This window comes from Microcaecilia unicolor, chromosome 2 (assembly GCF_901765095.1).
Source record: "Microcaecilia unicolor chromosome 2, aMicUni1.1, whole genome shotgun sequence".
In the NCBI taxonomy this organism is placed as follows: domain Eukaryota; kingdom Metazoa; phylum Chordata; class Amphibia; order Gymnophiona; family Siphonopidae; genus Microcaecilia; species Microcaecilia unicolor.
This window is the reverse complement of record NC_044032.1, coordinates 150,809,747-150,832,656: the sequence shown is the minus strand read 5'-3', so window position 1 is coordinate 150,832,656 and position 22,910 is coordinate 150,809,747. Positions and strand designations below refer to the sequence as shown.

Genomic DNA, 22,910 nt, shown 5'->3' with positions numbered 1-22,910 from the left:
AAGGCTGGGGGTAGGGCTGCAGGAAACAAAGGCTAAAGGGGATGGATGCATGGTAGACCAAGACCCGTTTACAGAGGACTATGTTTGTGAGGTTCTATTTTTGTAGCAACGGTGCTTACCTGTCAGTAATTAGGCAGCATTACTGCTGGGTTAGCGCGGGAGCTCTTGCTGCCACCTCAATGGGTGGTGGTAAATGCTCCACCTTGAAATTGCTGCGCAGCAAGTGGTTCACTTACCACACGACCATTTCTTTTCCAGCAAAAAAGACAGCCTTCTACCCACTGCAGTAAAAGGGGGCCTCAGCGCATGTCAAAAACACACTCTGATGTTAGCACAGGCCCCCCTTTACCGTAACTTAGTAAAAGGACCTGCCAAGGTATACACATATTTATAGAGTAGCACTTAGATGGCATTTTGACATGTACGTGTATATACCTTTATTCTGAGTAAATACATACAAAATCACCTCCATCATCAGATTAATGAACTAAAAAACATTCTGTGGAAGGAAAAAGCCTTTGGAAGATCCTTATACTTAGCAAGAATGCCAGAGCTTAAAACTCTATCACTGGCATTTCTGATAGAAAGATGTTTATTCCAATGATAGATTTTTAAGTTCTACATGTCTTCTGTTTAACATTATTGGATTCTATTACTTTAACGAGTTATGTGCATAGTTGGTGCTTAACTGTTAGCATGGACTTTATAGAATTTACATTTGTAGAGTCTCATTTCTGAGTTAGCTCCTTCTCCAAAGTAATATAAAATCAATCCTGTATCTCTGTCATAAACCAGTTTATTATGTGCAAATGTATTGAAAATGCTTTTCGAAGAAAGGTTGCTACAAAGATGGGGCTACATATAGGAGGACAGGGATACTTATACAATTGAGAAACCCCTGAGGTAATTATGAATGAAGACTTCTGGTACACATTATCCTAAGAAAAGTATGTTCTAATCAATCTGGAGGCTATATATATATATAATCCATGCTGTTTTTTCTTAACAATGTGGGACTCGCGGGAGCACTTACCACCTCCTATTTAGGAGGCACTAATGAGCCAATGCTCAGAACTCTGGCGCTATAGCGAACAGCACCCAGTAAAAGCGCAGGAACAGCACAGAAAAATAGCTCCGTGATACTCAATACTAATTGCATGCAAATAATATGCAAGTTGTGAGACAAAGTAAGGGGGAGGAAAGTGCCTGGCACATGCACACAACAGTTTTGTGGTAAACACTGCTCTTATGCGCATGTGCCATCACTGAGGAATAGTCTCAGAAGACAGCAAGTGAGGACATGAATATTGGACACTATTGTTAAGGAGTTTTCACTATTTTAAGGTGCATTTTTCAACCACTGATGCATATGACCATCTAAAAGAATATCAAATTTTATAAAGTGCATGTGCAAATTGTTCTTCTCATGGGCAATATTTGTCTTTAGTACACATTTTTCCCAGTTCTCACCACAAAAGTAGGTCTCCTGTATTTTTAACCGAGTTGATGGGACCAAACTGGATCTGTTATCCCTATAAATTACACTCTCTGGAAACTGCACTCGGTAATTTGGAGGGTGCCTAGCCAGGTTATGACACTCAGACTGTACCTTTACACTTCACAAGTTGTGCTGTTTCTGAATTCAAACTGCTCGCTCTGCTTTTGGGCACCTTCATTCAACGAAAGATCTTCCTTCATGCAGACTGGCAAGTAGAAAACAAGGATTCAAACACCACAGAGCAATGTAAAACACACACGAGGACTTAGTTTCAGCACCTTGCCCATGTCAGGAATATCAGCACATAAAAAACCCATATAAACAAATATCTCAAATTCAACAGAATAAACTTAGGGGCCCTTTTGCTAAAGTGAACTAAAATCTGAGCTTAGTACAATATAATGTGGGATTTTCCTGTATGCTAAGCCCAGATTTAATGCCGCATTTTTAAGGGCATTTCTATTTATTTTCAGGTTTGTTGACTATCAAGTTGTGTGCTAATGCTCACATTAACATCTAGTACCTGTAAAAACTTAATGCTTCCATTCCAATTCTTCACCCATGGCATAGCTAATGTGACAGTTCAAACAGCAGGGCCGGCTCAAGGGATAGTAGCGCCCTGAGCCAATTTGCTTTGGCAGAGCCCCCCCCCCCATTACATCACTTCCGGTGCCCCCTCCCTCAAGGGTTTGGCATATCTCCATCCTGTGGACTGGCATCTCTTCCCCTCCCTATAAGTACATAAGTATTGCCATACTGGGAAAGACCAAAGGTCCATCAAGCCCAGCATCCTGTTTCCAACAATGGTCAATCCAGGTCACAAATACCTGGCAAGATCTATGGACCGGCTTTACCCCCTCACATCTCTCATTCCCCCGCAGTCCTGTAAAATTCACGGTGGTCGCCGGCAACAGCTCTCTAGGTCTTCGCTCTGCTGTGTCCTGCCCATAGGAAATTGCATCAGAGGAGGCAGGACACAGCAGAGGAAAGTTCTGTCATGCTGCTGCTAGTAACCAATGTAAATTTTACAGAACCGTGAGGGAGTGAGGGGGGGGGGGGGAAGGAGAAGAAAACATTGGGTATTTCAGTGCCCTTAATTGCCAGCACCCTGAGCCAGAGCCTCACCTCGTCCAATGTTTAAGCCGGTCCTGGCAAAATACTGCAAAACGCTTTAACGCCATTTGTGGTAACTTGTTTTTCCCATGCTAAGTACGCATTAGGGCTTAATACCCTTTATTAAAACGGCCCCTAAGAGATCCTTTTATGTGTGTTGGCACGCAGCAAATTGGGCCTATTGCCAAGCTACCACAGGAGGCTGTAAGGGCTTCCCTCCGGAAACGGATGCACGGAAAGTGTTTGACTTACTGCACCGCCATTTCCATTTAAAAAAAAAAGAAAAAGAAAAAGCCTTTTACTGGGGGCAGCAAAAGGTGGCCTTGGTGCAGATGCCACCGTAAAGGTCCTTCTACCATCGCTTGGTAAAGGGACCACTAATTTTGTTATTTTATTGAATTTGAGATGGGTGTTGATAGACCCCTGAGGCATAAAACACAGTCCTTGTTGGGTTTTCGTCAATTAAGTTTCTCAGATTGACATACCTGAGGAATCCTGTGTTTTACATCCAACTCCATTGTTATATTTTTTAAATGCAGACTGGCACTTGGTCTGGTTCTGAAATTTGTAGCTCTTAACTTATATTCAGGTACAGTAGGTATTTCTCCATCCATGGAGGGCTCACAGTCTTCTGTACCTAAGGCAATGGTGGGTTAAACAACTTGCCCAATGAAATGAGATGTCACAGTGGGATTTGAAGTTGGTTCTCAGTCCACTGCTCTAAGCATTAGGCTACTCTTCCACTCAGAGAATAGATATGATCCCACACCTTAGGAGAATCCTGTACTTCTGTATCCCTGGATGTCAGGTAACCCAGGAGGAACATAATAAAAAAAAATAAAAACAAGTGAAATCCCTTACTATATCTGCAGTTTCTATGTTCTCACTGATTGGCTTTACCAGTGGGAACACCATATGGAACAGGGTCATCTCAATGGCATTCTTGGTCAGTTTTCTATAGCAGCTCTATGACAACTTCAGAAGAAAACACCTTTTAGAAGAAAACAAAAATAAATCATGACCTTAGACAACTCTGCTATAGAATCTCCTTTTCCTCTTTCTTATAGACAGTGGAGATATCTGGCTAAAATATATCTTCCCCCCCCCCCCCTCTCCCATGGGAAAACTATGGGCATGTGCTTCTTTTAAATACATTTTCTAATATCTGTTTCTGTTCTCTTTATATAGCCACATAGCTTATATTTGTACATTTGTGTTAAACTGCTACCCTGTGATATGTGCTGCCCAGATTAACTCAAATATCTTCAGGGCCTCATGAGTCATGAATACTGCTTGTGACCTATTCCTTCTAATCCCATAGATATCTTCCTACTCACATTCCCTAGCTCAGAATGTAACTTTTACCCTTATTGGTCATCCTTACAGACCCCAGATCATCCTGGACGAGCTATTGGTCCCTCCACATCAGAGGTCTCCATTTCAGACACAAAGGCTCTAAGCTCACATATTGTAACATTTCTCTTTGTAGAAACTGAGCTTACCTGGCTCACTCACAAAGCCCTAACCTGTCTCCTAGCAGAGGTCACCATGGTTGTTAATGCAAAACCTCTGGTTCCTATATTCACTGACCTGAGTCACTATTCAACAATGAAGACAGGTCCAAACCCTTGCCAACACCTTCTATAAGTGACAGTCTAGCAAACCTGACATCTGCAAAAGTGATACTGTCCTCCTCAGGGACATCCATATTCAGAATAACAGTTGGCCAGTGGGACTCACTATAAAATGCCTTTCCCAGCAATGATGTAAAAGTTTTCAACTAGCAATTGTTATGCCTCATTTAGACCTCACTGGCTAGGTGACTACAAAATTCAAATTAAGAATAACAAATCAAAGGACAATAAAATCCTTAGTTAGACCTATCATTGAAGGAGTACTCCTCTTGCCTCATAAAGATGTATAAATGCTACAGATTTTGCATGTCTTTTTAACCAGGCAGGGAGTGTTGTTTATAGAACTTATATTTAAATATTTGTGTTATACTGCCATCCTGTGATCTGTACTAATCAGATTAATTCAGGTATCTTCAAGGGTCATATAACCTTTGATCTTATAGATCATGAATACTGCATGTGGCTCATTCATTCCACATCAGAGGTCTCTTTAGACACAGAGGTTTCAAGCTGACTCATTGCAACATCTCTCCTTGAACTCCTGTAAACAGCATTATCTTCTATACTCAACTCAAATACAGTCAGAAAAACTAACTATTCTTGTATTGATTCAGAATCTGTACAGCACTCTTAATTTCAGCAAGTTACTGTAAATTTCATGTAACAAAATTGATGGCAATTAAGAAAAGTATTTTCGTATGAAAGTTGATTGGTGCTGTCTAATAACACAGTCAACATGTGAGAAGGACACAAAATTTTCCCTGTGGTTCAAATAGTGCTCATCCTATCAGTTGTGCCTTTTAGCTAACCAAAAGGATAAGCATTTTATACTTTCTATTACCACAACATGCTACACCTAGCTAGAAGCACAGGCAATCTGCAGGTGCTTTGCTCATAGAGATCATCTTATATTAACATATACTTCTTGATTTTGACCTTGCTCTCTCTACCCCGCTGAAAAGATAAGGAGAATCATATGGAGGCATATTTTCAAAGCACTTAGACTTACAAAGTTGCATAATATTTTCAAAGCACTTAGCCTTTCAAAGTTCCATAGAAACCTATGAAACTTTGGAAGGCTAAGTGCTTTGAAAATGAGCCCCTTGGTTTAGGAGTTTCGAAAGCTCATGCCTTTTCAGTAATAGATTAATTACATTCAGGTACAACCTCTAAATACAATTTAGGCCAATACTAAAAACAGGTTCTCATTTTCAAATAAAAAAAGCTTTGTAAATCAATGAAAGGCTTTGCATTTTCAGACTATGTAGTGCATTTGTTGTGCTCGTACATTGATAAGGCAACTGCTTTGCTGTAGTGAAGTCTATAGACTTTTTATCTGGTAGTGTTGTTTTTAAGCCATTGCTCAACCGTATTTTCGTACTCTGTTGGATTCTTCAACCAGTCCAAATGCCATCGAAGGTTAGAGATCATTGTAGAGTAGTTCTGCCCTAAGCTTTCTTTCCAGCTGCTAAATTGTTCTTTATTGTACCAATGAACAGAGTCTGAGACGCTGGGGTAATCTACGATAGTGCGAAGTTTTCTGTCCAAACCGTGTGTGACTTCAGGAAATTCTGTTGCCACATTTATTAGTTCATCAGGATCAGCAGAGAGATCTGTAACGAATCCAAATAAAATAGGCAGGTGAGACATTAAGCTGAATTGTCCTCAGAGCAGAATTATGCAAAATGAACTGTCCCTCATGCAGCGTGACAAGAATACACCCATTAATCAGCTATACTATATGCTAACAATTACCAAATATATTACAGACTTTATATTGTGAAGTCAAGAGAGTGCTGCAGGTTAGCCAATCAGAACATAGGAGGTTAATCAAGATTAAGGCCATGACTCTCACACCATCCTTATAATGAGAATGCTATCCCTTTAGGATGGCAAATATATCTTTCAGTCTTCTGTAAAGCCAGGCATATGTGAATACGAGCATTACTGTCCTCTACTATACATATGTAACGGCCTTATTACTGTCCTCTGGCTGCAACAAGGTAAAGGGCAAACTTTTACCGAACCTTGATGAATTCCGTCATAATGTTGCTTTATAAAGTTAATACAGTAAAGAAACAATAAGGATTTCTAACCAATATTTTGCCCACCACAACACCAGCAACTAGAAAGCAGTGGGGGTGGGGTCACAGATGGATTTGTTTGGCTCCTCCAACCAAAACGATGTTCTGCTGCCTTGTCCTGCTCTCTGGAGACTGCTGTCTGGTCTTGTCACGGGCACCAAAATCTTAATTCAGTCCTGAAATAGTATCTCTAAAAATAAATGCAATAAATGGAAGACTCACCAAAGAGTTGAGGAGGAACAGAACTGCCATCAGCATACGCAATATACTTCCACTTGTCAGTTCTTAGCATGTAGGTGGAAGTATTCACATTACATCCATGGAACTCACTGAATGCCCAGTTGGGATGTAGTTTATAGGATGAAACCTCAGCTTCAGCCTCCTTGTTCAGCAATGGTATTAAGGAAGAGCCACTGAGGTTATGAGGGATACTGAACCCAGCTATATCTAAGAAAAAACAGTTATACCTCTTTATACATAAAGACATGTTAAACAATTTTTGATTATCTTTATAGCAAAAGCAGTTACTTCATATCTTTTCAAATGGAAAGTAGAAGTTAAGGGAGTCTTTTACTAAGACACGCTGGCGTTTTTAGCGCGCGCTAAAAATAGGCACGAGCTGAACGCTAAAGATGCCCATAGGAATACATAGGAGTCTCTAGCGTTTAGCATGCACACCAGCGTGTCTTAGTAAAAGACCCCCAAAATGCTTACACAATCTGGAATGTTTTTAACCATCATTTTAGCTTATATGCTCATAAACTGCACATGGGGACTCACAAACACAGGCATACAAATCAAATATAACACAGCTAAGACTAGTCTTGTGTCACACCATTTGAAAATAGCAATGGGTCTAATCACATTTATAATCAGTGAATTTCCATTGTTATTATTATTGTTACATATACATAGGCACGACCTCTGTGGGTGCTTGAGCAAACTCTATTACTCTGATCAAGGAGCATTCATTTGTTTTGGGTTAGCTCCCCTAATCATTTTGAAAAGTTGGTTCCTATTAGAAGACATACACTTTTTGACCAATGTCAAAGAACACACCCTAGTGGCAGCTGCCTCAGGTAAGCACATCCATATTGCTTTTACCACTTTGAAATCATCTACCTTAGTGACAGAATATTAAATGTATACCACCTCAAGATTTAACACAGTGTCTATAAAACATCTTCAAATCAAGTCACATACATCCTAAAATGCTCACAGAATTAAAAAATTAAATTGCAGATCTACTATTGGTAGTCTATTACCTGTCATTAAAATAACCTATGATGAATCACTTTAAATGGTCAGGAAATATTTCAGAGAGCAGGAGTTCCACAACTACCAATTAACTGTCCAGCGCTTAACAGATAATTGCCACGTCTTGTATTTTGACCTCTGCAGCGAATCTTTTCACATTAATTTTCAAAAGGGCGACTATAATAAAATGAGGAAAATGGTTAAAAAGAAACTAAAAGGATCAGCTGCAAAAGGTTAGGACACTAAATCAGGCATGGATGTTATTCAAAAATATCATCTCGGAAGCCCAGTCCAGATGCATTCCATGAATTTGCAAAGGTGGAAAGAAAAGAAAATGTCAACCAGCGTGGTTAAAAAGTGAAGTAAAAGAGGCCATTACAGCCAAAAGATTGTCCTTCAAAGAATGGAAAAAGGACCCAAATGAAGAAATAAGAAGCAACATAAGCACTGGTAAGTCAGATGCAGAGCATTAATTAAGAAGGCTAAAAGAGAATATGAAGAGAAACTTGCTGCAGAGGCTACAACTCACAGTAACAACTTTTTCAGATACATCAGAAGCAGAAAGCCTGCGAGGTAATCCATGGGACCATTAGATCATGAAGGAGCAAAAGGGGTGTTCAGGGAGGACAAGACCATAGCGGAGAAACTAAATTAATTCTTTGCTTCTGTCTTTACTGAAGAAGATGTAAGAGATCTGCCTGTACTGGAAATGGTTTTCAAGGGTGATGATACGGAGGAACTGAAAGAAATCTTGGTGAACCTGGAAGATGTACTGAGCCAAATTGACAAATAAAGAGTAGTAAATCACCTGGCCTGGATGGCATATATCCAAGGGTACTCAAAGAACTCAAGCATGAAATTGCTGATCTGCTGTTAGTAATATGTAACCTGTCTTTAAAATCGTCTGTAGTACCTGAAGATTGGAGGGTGGTCAATGTGATGTCCATTTTTAAAAAGGGTTCTACGTGTGATCCGGATATTATAGACTGGTAAGCCTGACGTTAGTGCAGAGCAAAAGAGTGGAAACTATTATAAAGAATAAAATTACAGAACACATAGACAAACATGGTTTAATGGGGCAGTCAGCATGGGTTCAGTCGAGGTAAGTCTTGACTCACCGATTTGCTTCATTTCTTTGAAGGCGTGAATAAACATGTGGAGAAAGGTGAGCCTCATGAAAAACTCCTGAGAAAATTAAAGATTCATGATATAGGAGGCAAAGTTCTGGTGTGGATTAGGAATTGGTTATTGGACAGAAAACAGAGGGAAGGGTTAAATGATCATTTCTCTCCATGGAGGAGGGTGAACAGTGAAGTCCCGCAGGGATCTGTGTTATTTAACATATTTATAAATGATATGGAAATCGGAATGGCGAGTGAGATGATTAAATTTGAAGATGATACAAAAGTATTCATCCGATTGGTTTCTGAGGTCTCTTTCTCCTTTAAATAATTTATTGCCTTGCAATAAAGCTTGGTATTAACTAGAGTACATTATTGCTAGTATTAGATTAATATGTAGTCCACTGCTCTGCAGGGATGTCTGTGTGGCAAATGAACTAAGAATGTTGGTCCCCCATACATCCCAATGGTTTGTTTCTGTGCGTTTTTCTTTTGGAAATTGCTTTTTTTTTTTTTTTTTTTAATGGTTCAAAGATAGACACACTGAGCACAAAAACATCTAATAAATTGCCATTTTCGAAACAAGAAGATAGACTTTTTTCTGTTTTGAAAACAGACATGTTTGCTACTGGAGTTTTGGACGTTTACTGCAAAACATCCAAAATTGATTTAGACGCCATATCGAAAACGCCCCTCTAAATGCAATAAACCATAAGCCAAGTGTATCCAAATAATCTCTGAACAAAGTCTGGGCAGTATTAACAGTGTTCAAAGGAAGAAGTGCCTACAGCCTGTGATCTGCCTCTAAAGAAAGTGTGTAAGAGGATTTGGAGAACTAGGATTCCCAGCTGTCAAGGAAAATCCCAGTAGAGGAAGCAGTTTATTTACCCCAGTCATACTTCTTAGGCTGAAAATCCAGAGAAGAATACAAGAGTACTCAGTGAGGTCTGTTTCTTCCTTATTTGCTGACTTTGTATGCGGTATCCTTAGTAGTCAACTGCAAGAGAGTTAAATGGCTTACCAAACATGGTAGGGTAAAGGTCCACAAGGGACACTATATTTGGCACCTGCCATCCTGATGGAATATTTGGCCCCATAATGATCAGAGAAACATGAGAACTTCCCTCGTACATGCTCATTTTATAAAACTGACGATGCTCCATGGCAAGTTCTCCATGGTCGGAGGTAAAGACAATTGTGGTTCTCCCAAGGAGTCCTGTATCATTAAGTGCTGAAATGACTTCACCTGCAGTGGAAAAAAGAATTGGTAATAAATTCTGGGCTGTGCCTGCTCATATTGGGGATTATTTAATATGCAACTTAGATATAGAGAACAGTGAAAATTACCTAGGTACAAATTTGCACCTGCTTTTTTATTGTTATCCATGCAGAGCCTTTCTAGGTTTGCAGCGGAATAGAAGTTTTTTTATTATATTGCATTGTATTTGTACTTGTGCAAGTACTGCATGGATACTTTTGAAAATAATAAGAGGAAGGGAAGGAATTTTGGTTTTAGCTCATGCATTTTTTAGTTGTAGCTCAAGATGAGTTACATTCAGGTACACTAGATATTTCCATGTCTCCAGAGGGCCTAAAAGTTAAGGGGCCTTTTTACAAGGCAACGCTAAAAAGTAGTCTTAGAGCACCCGGCGCTTAGGACATTTTTAGTACTGCAATAAAATGGGCAAATTTCTATTTTTCCAATTAATGGCCATGTGCTGATGTTGTCATTAGTGTGCGGGCCCTCCTTAATGCCATGTATTTTGTAGGTGGTAAGGGCTCACGAATTAATCCCACGCTAATCAGTTAGTGCACGGCAATGCTGACATGCTGATTAGCACAGATGCACCCACTCTCTGCCCTGGACACCCCCCTCAGCGAAAAAATTTAAAATATTTCTTAGTGCGTGGGGAGAATGTGCACATTTGATTCTTACCACAGGACACCTCAGTGCGCCCCATGGTAAGCCCTTTTAAACTGTGGTAAGCACGTTAGAGGTCCTTTTACAAGGCTGCGATAAGCACTAAGTTTGAACCTAAGGCAATGGAGGGTTAAGTGACTTGCCCAAGATCAGAAGAAGTTGCAGTGGAATTTGAACTAGCTTTCCCTGATGTTCAACCCAGTGCTCCAACCATTTGGCTAGTTCTCCCTGCCTCAACTCTGACCCCACAAAAACTCCCCTTTGTGCATGTAAATCTATTTGAGCAGTAACACTACATGCATGTTTACGTGCATATAGTATGGACAATAAAAAACATTTCCACACAATAACAGGGGTCTGTACATGAAAATCCTCTCTCAAAACTGTCCTCTTAGTTTGGAAGTTATCAATCTGGGCTATTGTTAGGTTGGGCCATTTTATCCCAAGTCGGGTTTTTTTTTAGCACAGAGAGTCTCACTGCATAAAACGGGACCCTGTGCTAAAATAATCCGACTTAACAGTAGCCCACGTTGATAACTTCCCCCCTTAGTGCGGTTAATATTTTCATGGCATAAAATTCTTAACACTGCCATTTTAGTGAAACCTATTAGGACAACCTTTGGGCTAAACTTACAGGGCCATTCAGCAAGGCGATATCTATCGTAAAATGAATATTCAGCCAACTTACATGGTTAGGTTGGATTGTTGGAAATGGACCCCAGGAATTTGCATAGGACTTAAAAAAAGACATTCTATCAAAGGGTATCTATTTTTAGGCACCAAGAAGACACTTATTTGGAGTCTTTTCTATAAAGGAAAGTAGACATCTACCCTTGGATTCTATATATGGTACTCAGATGTGTGTGCGCACCCAAGATGCACAAACAAATTAATTAACGAGCCCTCAGCTATCAATAATTGGGTGCCAACAATAAATTATTGATGTTGATTGACACTCATTAAAATTTGCATGTGCATCTGGCTGCGCTCTATTCTATAAGGTATGGCAGCTAACTCTACTAGTTCATAACTCAAAAACACACCTAGCCATGGATGTGTCGGGCAAAAGTCTGGTGCCTAAAGTTAGCCACGGGAATCAACGCTAAGTACAATTCTATAAAGGACACATGCCTGAATTTTAACCATAATTTACTGAATCCAGTCCCTACTGTCCTTTATAGAACGATAGTGTAGCGGTGCAAATACATGAATGTAGTCTACACAGAGCTGGTGTAAATGCTCATGCCTAGATAGCTAAAAATCATAGAGGCCAATTTTCAGACAGTGAGAGTTAGCCGGGCTGGCCGTTTCCGGTGACCAGCACTGAATATCCGGTCTATTTTTGGCCGGTTTGACTTTGACCAGCCAAGTCAATATTCAGCCCTAGGTGGTCAAAGTCAAACCGGCCAAAGATAGGACTGCTCTGCAGGCAGCCAAATATGGCTGTCAAAGTTAGCTGGCACTGTGCTGAAAATTATTTATTTATTAGGATTTATTTACTGCCTTTTTGAAGGAATTGACTCAAGGCAGTGTACAGTAAGAACAGATCAAACATGAGCACTAGGCAATTACAGCAGTTATATCGCCCGATATAACCAGCTATCCACTAGCCGGCAATATTCGACGGGACATGGCTGGCCATGTCCCCTTGATTATCAGTGGATAGCCAGTTATAGGGTATTTAACCGGCCAGGTGCCGATCCTGGCCATTTCAATGCTTTTGAATATCAGGGGAATAGTATTCTAACTTATAGCATAACTGTGTGGCCACTCATACTCCAACCAGATTTCACCCATGTGTACTTCCACCTTCAAACAATGCGCCATTGCATTTAAGAAGCATTTTATCAACTAGTGCGTAGCCAGAATCATGCAGATGTGCTGGTAGCCTGGTCATTTAAGTGCATTCCTGGTGCTTACATGTTGGTGCCCTCTTTACAGAATTACCCCTTAGTGATTTGTGGAACATATATTTTTCATATATAGTTAACCAAATAAGTTATCTAGTTAGCTTCAGGACAGCTTTTTATTTGGTCCAAAGTGACTGCAGAAAATCAACCAGATTTTGCCAAAGTTCAGCACTATTTAACTTTTTGGCACTCCCTCCCCTCAAATCCTTCTACACAAGCACACAACTTTGGACACAACATTTCCATGTCTAACCAAAAGTTATGCAATCAGCAGCAAGTTCAAAAAGAGAAGAGTTATTCAGTTAACTCTCAAAGGTAACATACAACTCTTCTGAATATCGACACCCTGAGGTTCTGTGGGATTAATTTCTTTCTGGAGGAAGCTGATAAATAATGCAGAATATATTTTAAAAAAATAGTTTTTAACAGCCCTAAAGGAGATCATAACACAGCAATATAAACAAAATATTGACATTTCAGAAGAATCTTATTAGATACATAGGAAGGGAGAATAAGGATTCTTGAATGTGAAAGCTGTTGGCCTAACATGGCTGCATACAAAGTAACATAACCCTGCAAGGGTGTTACCTACCCAGCATGCCATCTGTCTCGGCACACATAGCGTAATAAAATGCTCTGATATTTCGGATTTCTTTCTCAGTAAAATGGGCAGTGCAGTTTTTGGTATAAGAAGAATAATAGTCAGTTGGGTGCATATCTGACAGAGGAACCCATTTTGGAATTTTGATTGCTTCATATGACACCTAAAATTGACAGCATAAAAAAGTCTTTCATTTTGCAATAATTATAACCACTATTATTCTAAATTCCATACTAATGTGGCTTATTTTTATACAAAGGCATTGGCATTTTTTAATAGTTATATCCTGTGCTTCTTTTTTTTCATGAAAAACCTTTATCACTTTTTTCCAAGGAAGACACTTTGGAGACTTGTTTTATCAGCCTTTACTTCCTCGTGTCTAAGTGACTGAACAAGTCCTGAACACTTTCCTTTCAAATCTTACTCTGACCTGTATCTTTGAACATATGTGGTCAATGTTTTCAGCCAGCAGTGTACATATTTTTTCTGAATGCCTGCCACAGCAGTTTACAAAAATATATTTAGTGTTGCTATATAGATAGGTAGCGACACCGAACAGATATAGAATGCGGACATCACTGGTGGCTGTACATATAGCTGCAATATTCAGTCGCTATCCATATAGATAAGTGATTTAATTTAGGACTGCATATTTGCAGGCCCAATTAAACTACATACCTATATATAGAACAGCTGAATATTTCTCTTATCTGCACAGCTAGACAGAACTCCCTCATTCTGCCTTTACACTAAATATAGATAAGGAAATTCTTGAGGGTATAAATGTACAGAATACCAGCACGTTCACATGTAAATCTCACCAAAACACCTAAGTGCTATTTATTTATTCTATTTATTGGGATTTATCATCCACCTTTATGAAGAGATTCACCCAAGGCGGTGTACAGCAGGTACAGTTTAACATAAAACTTGTAGTTTTCTTAACAGCATAACAATAGTAAAGGCTAAAATTCTATATACAGGGCCGAAAAATGGGCAGATAAAATTTTGCGCTAAGCACTATTTTATAAATGGCACTCAGAGTTGGGTGCTGTTTATAGAACAGCGTTTGGCACCAGGTTCTATGCCCAATTTTAGGTGCAAGGATTTACACCAAATAAAACGGTGCAAATTCTTGCATCTAAATTACGTGCAGATCTCCCTTATTCTGTAAATCTGCACGTAAATTCCAGGAAGGCCCCTAATCCACCCATGCTCCTCCCATGGTCGTGCCCCCTTTTTGGATCTGCACACGAATTCCAGCACCTACAAATGTGCATACGTTTTTATTAATGCCAATTAGTATCGATAATTAGCACCCAATTATTGTCACTTATTGGCTTATTATCCAATTAAATTGGGCGCACATCCAAATTTCCACACATAGTTTTGAGCACCATATATAGAATTAGGCTGAAAATGACCAAATATGAAGACATATACAATAAATGCAGTAAACCGGGAAACAGGAAACCTAATAATAGGACTACCATGAAACAGCACTGCAGAACAATCATATAACAGAAATACGGTAAATGTCAGTACAATACAAAACAATACCATAATAGACAGCATAGAAGAAAACTCAAATAACATAGATATATGTTCATTATCTCACTGTTGAGGTTCATAGTCCTATTCCACTATAAAAGCACCTTTGTATGTATACATTTTTGTTGTCTCAATGGCTATTGATAGTTTATTATTTAAGGTTACTCTCATTAATTTTATTCATGTTTCTATTTATGTATGATTTAAAGTTTTGAAATGTTGATAATATTTATATATGATTTGTATTCTTTTTAATTCAATTTGTATTTTGAATTACGCTTGTTTGACAGCTGTATGCCCCTGACGCAGCCTATCCTTAGGCAAAGCATGGCCATGTTGGAACTATTTTATTTCATCTGTTCTGAATAAATATTCTGCTGCTTTCATCACCTGGTGTGTCTGGTCTGCTCTGCATCTGCACTTGCAGATTAACGCCTCTCATCTTTTCAGTTTCTGAGCTTACCTATTCACGTACCTTTTCGAGCCAAAAGGGGGATGTTCGAAATGTAGAAGAACCAAAGTTTTCTCCCATAGATGGTGAAGCATAGGGATGTGGTAAATTTAAGCCCAAGTACAGAGCAAATGGCTGAGTAAGATTGACAGCTTCTTTTCTGATCCAGTTTACAGCCAAATCAGTATTCTGCCAGTCTTTTTTCATCACTCTCACTGTCATTTTGCTTCCAGTGAGGTTGGCAACAGGTCGCCCTTCCTGCCTGAGTAAGAAAGGAACATCTCTGGTCCAGGCTTCCACACGATTACTGAAATAAAAACAATAAAAAAAAAGAACAGTGTATTATTGTTTTATCTGAGTTTTTTCACCTTCAAAAGAGAAGGTGACAAATGCTCAGGCAACAAAATGAACAATGACTCAGGTAGCACTATTTCTCAGTAGAGACCAGAATTACTATAATATGTGACTAGTGGTGGGGCAGTTGATTGGTGGGGAAGAGACGTGGAGTGGTGGAATGAATTGGGATGAATTTAAGTTCAAAGGGCCACTATAGGAATCCTTAAGTTTATTTATAAAACAATCCAAAGTGAACGTAGCACACAGATAACCCATCTCTCAACTCAGGGAATCAGGACATAGTTTAATAAACATTTCTGCAGAAAGTATTTGGGAAATACTGTCAGGCATAGTCAGGTCTAGAGCGATTGGCAAGCGCAGAGAAGAAGAGTACCTGATTAGAAGTACCAGGTTAGAAGTAAATGTGCAAGGTAAGGCCAGAAAAGGATTCCAGGATCTGGTCCCAGCAGGGTTTAGAGTCGATGTGAAATCAAGCCCAAAGTCAGGAAGTCTGGATCAGGTCTCCTTCTTTTAGTGTGCCACTTTGGAGAATTCCTTGATGAACCTTCTACAGTACTCCAGACTTCGTTCCTTTTTTCTTGCGGCACCTTATGCCTGGAACCGACTTCCTGAGCCCATATGTCTAGCTCCATCTCTACCTGTTTTTAAATCTATGCTGAAAACCCACCTTTTCACTACTGCCTTTGGCTCCTAACCCTACTCATTTGCCCTCCTTGTCTGTCTCTTTTTACCTAGATTGTAAGCTCTCTGTGCAGGGACTGTCTCTGTGTCTCTCATGTTCAGCGCTGCGTACGCTTGGTAGCGCTATACAAATGTTATCAGTAGTAGTAGTAGTACTTGAGGTGGCAAAATCCAAGAGATGTTTGACTCCCTTGGGGCCCCTTTTACTAAAATGAACTGTGCAGTTAACATGAGCTAGTGCACACTATGAGTTAATGCAGCAACTTGACATTTAACATGTGCTAATTCCTCCATCAAAGTCTATGTTTCTGTGCTGTATTATGAACATTTATCACCATCAGAATCAGCAAGTCCAGTTCAACATGATGTAGGGTTGCATGCAATACAAGAACAGCATTAGGCTCACATGTCCTTCATATAGACCATGAGCCATGAGAATAAATGTACTTTAAACAGGCAACGCAAACCACTGGCTCCTTAATATTAACATAAGAAAATACCAGTTGACTTGTATTGAAAACTCTGGGAGGGAATCCTGAGAAAGGAGCTTCTGACTTATGGACTATAATGATAGACCAAGCCAAAGGAAAGCCCATCATCAGCTACTGCTCAATAGTGTCTAGATCAGATGAAGAGCAAGTTACCTCATCACTAGCTCCATTCCTGATTTTATTCTTCAACACTAGCCTTTCTTCTCCTAGGCATCATTTTATTTATTTTATTTTTTGTTACATTTGTACCCCGCACTTTTTCCCACTCATGGCAGGCTCAATGCGGCAGGCAATGGAGGGTTAAGTGACTTGCCCAGAGTCACAAGGAGCTGCCTGTGCCGGGAATTGAACTCAGTTCCTCAGTTCCCCAAGACCAAAGTCCACCACCCTAACCACTAGGCCACTCCTCCATCATGTTGAAGCAGGTCCCGTTTGGCCATCTACTTCTAGTACTCCTTATGACTGACTTGCTTTCACAGTTTGTGGAAAATTACCATATCATTCATTTGAATCAATGACTAGCTAAGCTCGTCTATCCAGGACTTCCCCATTTGGTGATTATCTTAGTGCTTGGATGGTCAAGAAATATCAGTGGATCACATTGTAGAAACCGCGAAGATCTTGTACACTTTCTCTGCTAAAAGGTAAGGTAAATTAAGGGGCCCTTTTATGAAGCGGTGGGGCTACGAACTCAGCAAAACAGCACTGCTACTAGTAGTGGCCAGACGCCCTGCGGTAGTTCACATTTTGCCGTGTGCTGTTTCTTGTGCTACAAAATAGATTTTTGTTTTCTAGCGTGGGAGCGGTGAGTAGGTGTGCCCAGCAGTAATCATCCAGGCTACATGCTGTCCGCTTACAATCTGATTAGCATGTGAGCCCTTACCATCTACTTAATAGGTGGCAGTAAGGGCTCTGGCAGTAAATGGCCGTGTGCCAATTTTTTCATTAACACACAGCCATTTACGACGTCAATACAAACTTTCCGACGGTGGTACAAAGTGGTCCTTGGCGCATGGTAAATTCAGGTGCCCATGTTACTGCAGGCCACTTTCTACCACCGCATAGTAAAAAGGAACCTAAGTGTGCTCTAAACAATAAAATCTCATTTTTAGAGGCCCAAAAATCATTTATACCATGAATTCTGTGGCCTTCTAGACAAATTGCACCTTTACTCTGATAGAGACTTTGCTGACAGACATTATGAGCAAGGTAGCAAAGGACAGCTGCTGTCACCTATCAAATGAGCAGAAACAAGGAAGCTAGCCTAAGAGACAGCTAGACAGGAATACAGATCAGAAAAAGGGATTTGCACTAGTACTTTGCTGAGAGCAAACCTTCTCTTTTTCTTACCTAATCATAAAGTGATAATATATTTGGATATACAAACTACAGAAATGCTTTCAGTTACAGTATATGGCCTCAGGTATAGATACTAAGACCACAGAAATGCAAATAACCCACAGCATGGTCCTGATCTTTACATTTTGCTCTAATGGAGAAGAAGTTCCATGTGAAATATTTTCAGAAATTAACTTTAACCTTTTGGTGGCAGAATATACACACAAACATCCTATATAAAAAAAACTCACCCTCAATGTTCTGAGGACAGTGACGTCACTGTCACTTCCTTCCAGAACGGTTCGTAAGACCATGGTGGTGAAGCCACCGAAATCGCACAGGCTAGGGGTCCCGGCCTCGCGTCGAACGTCATGACGTCGAGGGCAGAGCAATGGCGTTCGGTGCGTCCAAGAGGTGCGGAATGCGGAGCAATGCCGATGCCGTCAGAACGACGAAGGGGTCCGTAGGTAGGTAGGTAGGGAGAAGAGGGAGACGAAGGGATCGGTAGGTAGGCAGGGAGGGAGAAGGGGCGAGTTGGGGAGGAAAACCTTGCTAGCACCCGTTTCATTTACTACTACTACTTAACATTTCTAAAGCGCTACTAGGGTTACGCAGCGCTGTACAATTTAACATAGAGGGACGGTCGCTGCTCAAAGAGCTTACAATCTAAGAGACAAGTCTAATGATCACTTGCTCCTGAAACGGGCCTGTTTTCCTAGTTCTTCAATGAAATACAGAAGGGTTAAAAAAAAATGAAAAGACTCCGTCATGAATCTGTGTGCTCCTAATTTCCTATTTGTGTCTTTTCAAGTAAAAAATCTTTTTCACAAGGCCTAGCCTGTCTGCACTGACAATGGGCCCTCCAATATAGTTTGATAGTATGGCATATACTGATTTCTATAACACCTACCTAAGTGAGTGATGCCCATTGGTATAGTCCTCTTTCCCAAATTTTTGAATCCTATATCCATACTTTTGCATGAGGTCTATCCATGTTGGGTAATCTGGATCAAGGCACTTGAAGTTATTCCAAGATTCTGTTAAATGAGTAAACAGGCCACTCCACATAGCTGGAACAAAAAAGATCATAATAATAATTTAAAAAAAAGACAGAGCTTAAGCAAAGAGATCACAAGTTAAAGAGAATATTTAACTGTTTACAGTAGAGTGACAATGAGCAGGCTGAGAACCCAGAGTTCAAATCCCCCTGATGCTCCTTAACCCTTCATGCTTCAGATACAAATTTGGTTACAGAGAAATATCTACTATACCTGAATGTAACTTGCCTTGAGCTACCACTGAAAAGGTGTAAGCTAAATTCAAATCTAGATACTGTCTTTGTCTCTACCACTTCGAGGCTATTTCAAGCATCTATCACCCATTCCATTAGGAAATATTTTCTTAGATTTCTTGTGAGTTTGTCTCTTTTTATCTCATCCTAAGACCCTTTTTCCTAACCTTGTTTCCAAAGAGAGAGGCCCTCCTCTTGTGCTCAAAATACTACGGAAACTGGCCAGCTAAGAACAGAAAGGAGAAGATTGGAAGCCCAACTCTCATCTCAGGGAAATGGAGGTCTCATTGGAAGAAAATGTTTCTTTTTTCTTACAACTGTTTAGGATTGTATGAGGGTAATTTTCAAGAGGTGTTTGTATTTTCAAAAATATGTACACCGTTTTACCTTAAAAAAAAGAATCTGCACAAACAGGAGGTACAAGTGTTAGCAGATACATTTTTTTTTCTAAGGCAACGTATGTACCTGCTTTGTAATGGAGGGTGTTTGGAAGCTGTTCCTCGAGGTAAAGAACTGTCTCTATCATAGTCCCCACACTCTCATCTCATCAATCTAGAGGACCATTTATTGTCCTTATGCTTCAATTCTTTGAACTCTTGACACAGATCCGCACCCTTTTGGTAACCCTTGTCTAATCAATACCTGCTCTTTTTGAAAGAATGGAACACACTCCTCCAGATAAGGTCTCAATAATGTTTAGCATAGAGGCATTGTCATCACTTCTTTTAATGACTCTACCTCTATCTATACATCCTCATATTCCTCAGGCTGTGGTCACTAGCTATTTGCAAATCATCATATATAACCACCCCAAGATCTCTCTTTGGTTTAGTATATATTACACTCCACCTTCATCATGTATTGCTCCTTTGGATTTCTGATCTCCACATATGAATCTGTAGTGTTTTGCATTAAATCCTAGTTATCAAGAACTTCAGGACTCTTCAGACTTTCTTAGATCATTGTTTGTATTGTCTACTCCAGTTAGAGGGTAATTTTTTTTAACAGGGTGTATGATTTAGAAGGTGCCATTTTATAAAGACAAGTGTAGGGACATTATCAATATGCCATCCAAATGGAAAATGTTTTAAAAAACCATGTCTATAACGGAAGAAGTAAATAAATAAAATATACTTTAAAAAAGTTTAGTAAGACGAAACACTGCAAACATCATAAACACTTAGAGATAAATGTTGCCACCAACCGAAAATACACTGGGCAAAATATGCGATGGCAGTATTGGTTCCCGCGTCGAAAAAATATCCTTGGCAATGGCAGCATGTTCCCTTCATGTGCAAAATGTGCATATATACCTCTGTACGTGGAGGAATGTTCCTCAGTGTGCCCAGTTATGTCTCTGTGCAGGGAGCCAAACTTTTCTGTGCCAGACTAGGAGGTCCTACTCCTTAGGCACAGGAGAGAGATTTTCAAGCGCCACCACATAATATCTCCATGAAGGAATGGAGATCCATAAGAAGCGGCTTGGAAAGGTCAGTGTGAGGAAGTGCCTCCCAAGATGATCTCAAAACTCAAGTGCAAGCACCATACATAGGCAGGGTCACATACAGTGAGCTCCTTTTGTTTTTGCAATACATGCTGAATTTTTGTAAAAAAGAATAACAAAACATTGTAGAACTTAGAATGTACAGAATATCCAACAACAAGTAATTATGGGGCCCTCTCCAGTAACCTTTCAGTGCTGGAATGAGGGACTGCACATATCTGGTCCCCCTTCTCAGTGCCAGCATGCTGCCCCACACCTACATAATGATGGAAATGTTGGCAGCATCTCACTAAAGTACACTGAACCATCTAAGACACACCAGGTTACCTCACTAACCATCCCCACCTCCTAGCAATAGTGCATGATCCACAGAAAGGCCACCATGCCATTATCTGTCTCCATAGCAACCTCAGCTCACACAGCACTGTGCCTGTGTACTGCATACCCAACCCCTCAGCCCTCCACCCAACCCCACATCTGGCTATATCCATCTGTCACAGGCTATGTGAGAAGCATTGAACAACGTCTTTAAAGAAATAATGTATGTGATGCCAAGAAGGTCCATCAACTGAACCCTGTCTCCACCAACTTGTGTTTTGTAGACAATTCAGCATACACAAGGATCTCGAGGTGTTCAGGTGCCATTACTGGAAGATACAGCAGAAGATCCAGGATTCATCAGGCGCATGAGGTAGCGCCTTACGGCCTGACATAGGTACCACTACACCCCTATAACAGCTCTGTCCTGGATTAAGGCCCGAGCATGCCACTACCTTCATTAGAGTATGCACACAACACCCATATCCACTAGAATGTGTTGCAGCAAAAACCAAACATATAAGATGACAAGGAAAGGAAGGGAGAGTGGAGAAAGGATGTTGGACAGCACCCTCCTGTGACCCAAAGAAAAGTGGCCAGCATGTCACACACAGCTACCAAGCACATTGCAGCAGCTATGGCAGGGTAAATAAAACTGTAACCAGAAAGACCCACAGTGGGAATCAAACCCATGTCCCCTGCATTGAGGGGGTCATAGCCATAACCTCTATACCAAAGACATAGCTGACAAAGGAATATGCAAGGACAGTAAACTGACCACAGACAGCTGTGTGAGCACAAGCTGCCACCCAAATAGATGGCCTCTCGTGGGCCAGACCCCAAATGATTGTATATAGCATTGTGAGGTACGCTGACCTCTGAATCATCCCTCAAGGCCCAAGCTGGGGGCCCTTCAAACCTCTATATGACGGTGGCACACAAATCCTTCCTTAGGGAAACCACCACCTATCAGAGCTACCAAAACGTCCCAATTTTTGAAAGGGAGATTGTAGTACACACCCCCAGTCCTGCTCCACTCTACTCTGGCTCCGTCCACTTTACCTCATGGTTCCGCATTTGTCACAATGGTGACTGTTTCCTTGTCTGTGCTCACCTTGCCCTCTGGTGGCCAGAACCAGTGGCTGCTAGGGACTGTCACACGTTCCAAACTTCAGCCCAGTCCGGATCTTCAGGGCTGTCAGACTTGCTTCTCTTGTTTGTGCCTGCATAGCACCCGTAGCTGCCTTGTGATTCCTGCATCTGAACTTCAGCTGCTGATGGGCTTTATTAACCACCTGGAAACTTCTGTGTTTGCCTTTGCATCGTCTAAGGTCCCTGGTAGGTTGGTGTGCTCTGTGCACGTCTGCCTAGTCCAGTTTCTAGTCTGAGTTTCTTGTCTGGTTCTAGTTAGTTTGTGTGTAGTTTAGCTTTAGTTGTATTGCTTAGTTCCTAGTCTTGTTTCTGGTCTGTATTCCTTGTCTAGTTCTTGGTTGTCTGTGTTCCTTTCTTAGTGGCTGCCTGGCAGCTTTCAGTCCTTGTTCTTGAGCCTGTCTGCTTTCTACCTAGTGTGGTATTGTTTGTCTGAGAGTCCTAGTCTAGTATTCTGCCTAGCCTCCATTGTGTATCCTGTTGGTTTCCAGATCCTGCCCTGTAAGTCCTGCCGGCTGCCTGCAGCCAGGGGCTCAACTCCTGGAGAACGGCGGTCAAGCGCAGGTGAAGTCTAGCTGTTCTTGCTCTGACTGTTTGCTACAGCTGCAACTCCAGTCTGGGGTTCCAGTCCTGTTCTGCC

General features: G+C 40.6%; 1 protein-coding gene across 3 annotated transcripts in view; it reads right to left on the bottom strand.

Moving 5' to 3' along the window:
- Nucleotides 1-5,349: 5,349 nt before the first annotated feature.
- Nucleotides 5,350-22,910, bottom strand: part of ARSK (arylsulfatase family member K) — a 35,783-nt gene continuing 18,222 nt past the window's right edge. For all 3 annotated transcript variants that reach the window (XM_030193401.1, XM_030193402.1, XM_030193403.1), the window contains 6 exons: nt 18,919-19,078; nt 15,166-15,448; nt 13,131-13,302; nt 9,729-9,953; nt 6,552-6,776; nt 5,350-5,858 (listed from right to left, as the gene is read on the bottom strand). In XM_030193401.1, coding sequence (XP_030049261.1) covers nt 5,578-5,858; nt 6,552-6,776; nt 9,729-9,953; nt 13,131-13,302; nt 15,166-15,448; nt 18,919-19,078 — 1,346 coding nt within the window. In that variant the 3' untranslated portion in view covers nt 5,350-5,577. The remainder of the gene's footprint in view (nt 5,859-6,551; nt 6,777-9,728; nt 9,954-13,130; nt 13,303-15,165; nt 15,449-18,918; nt 19,079-22,910) is intronic.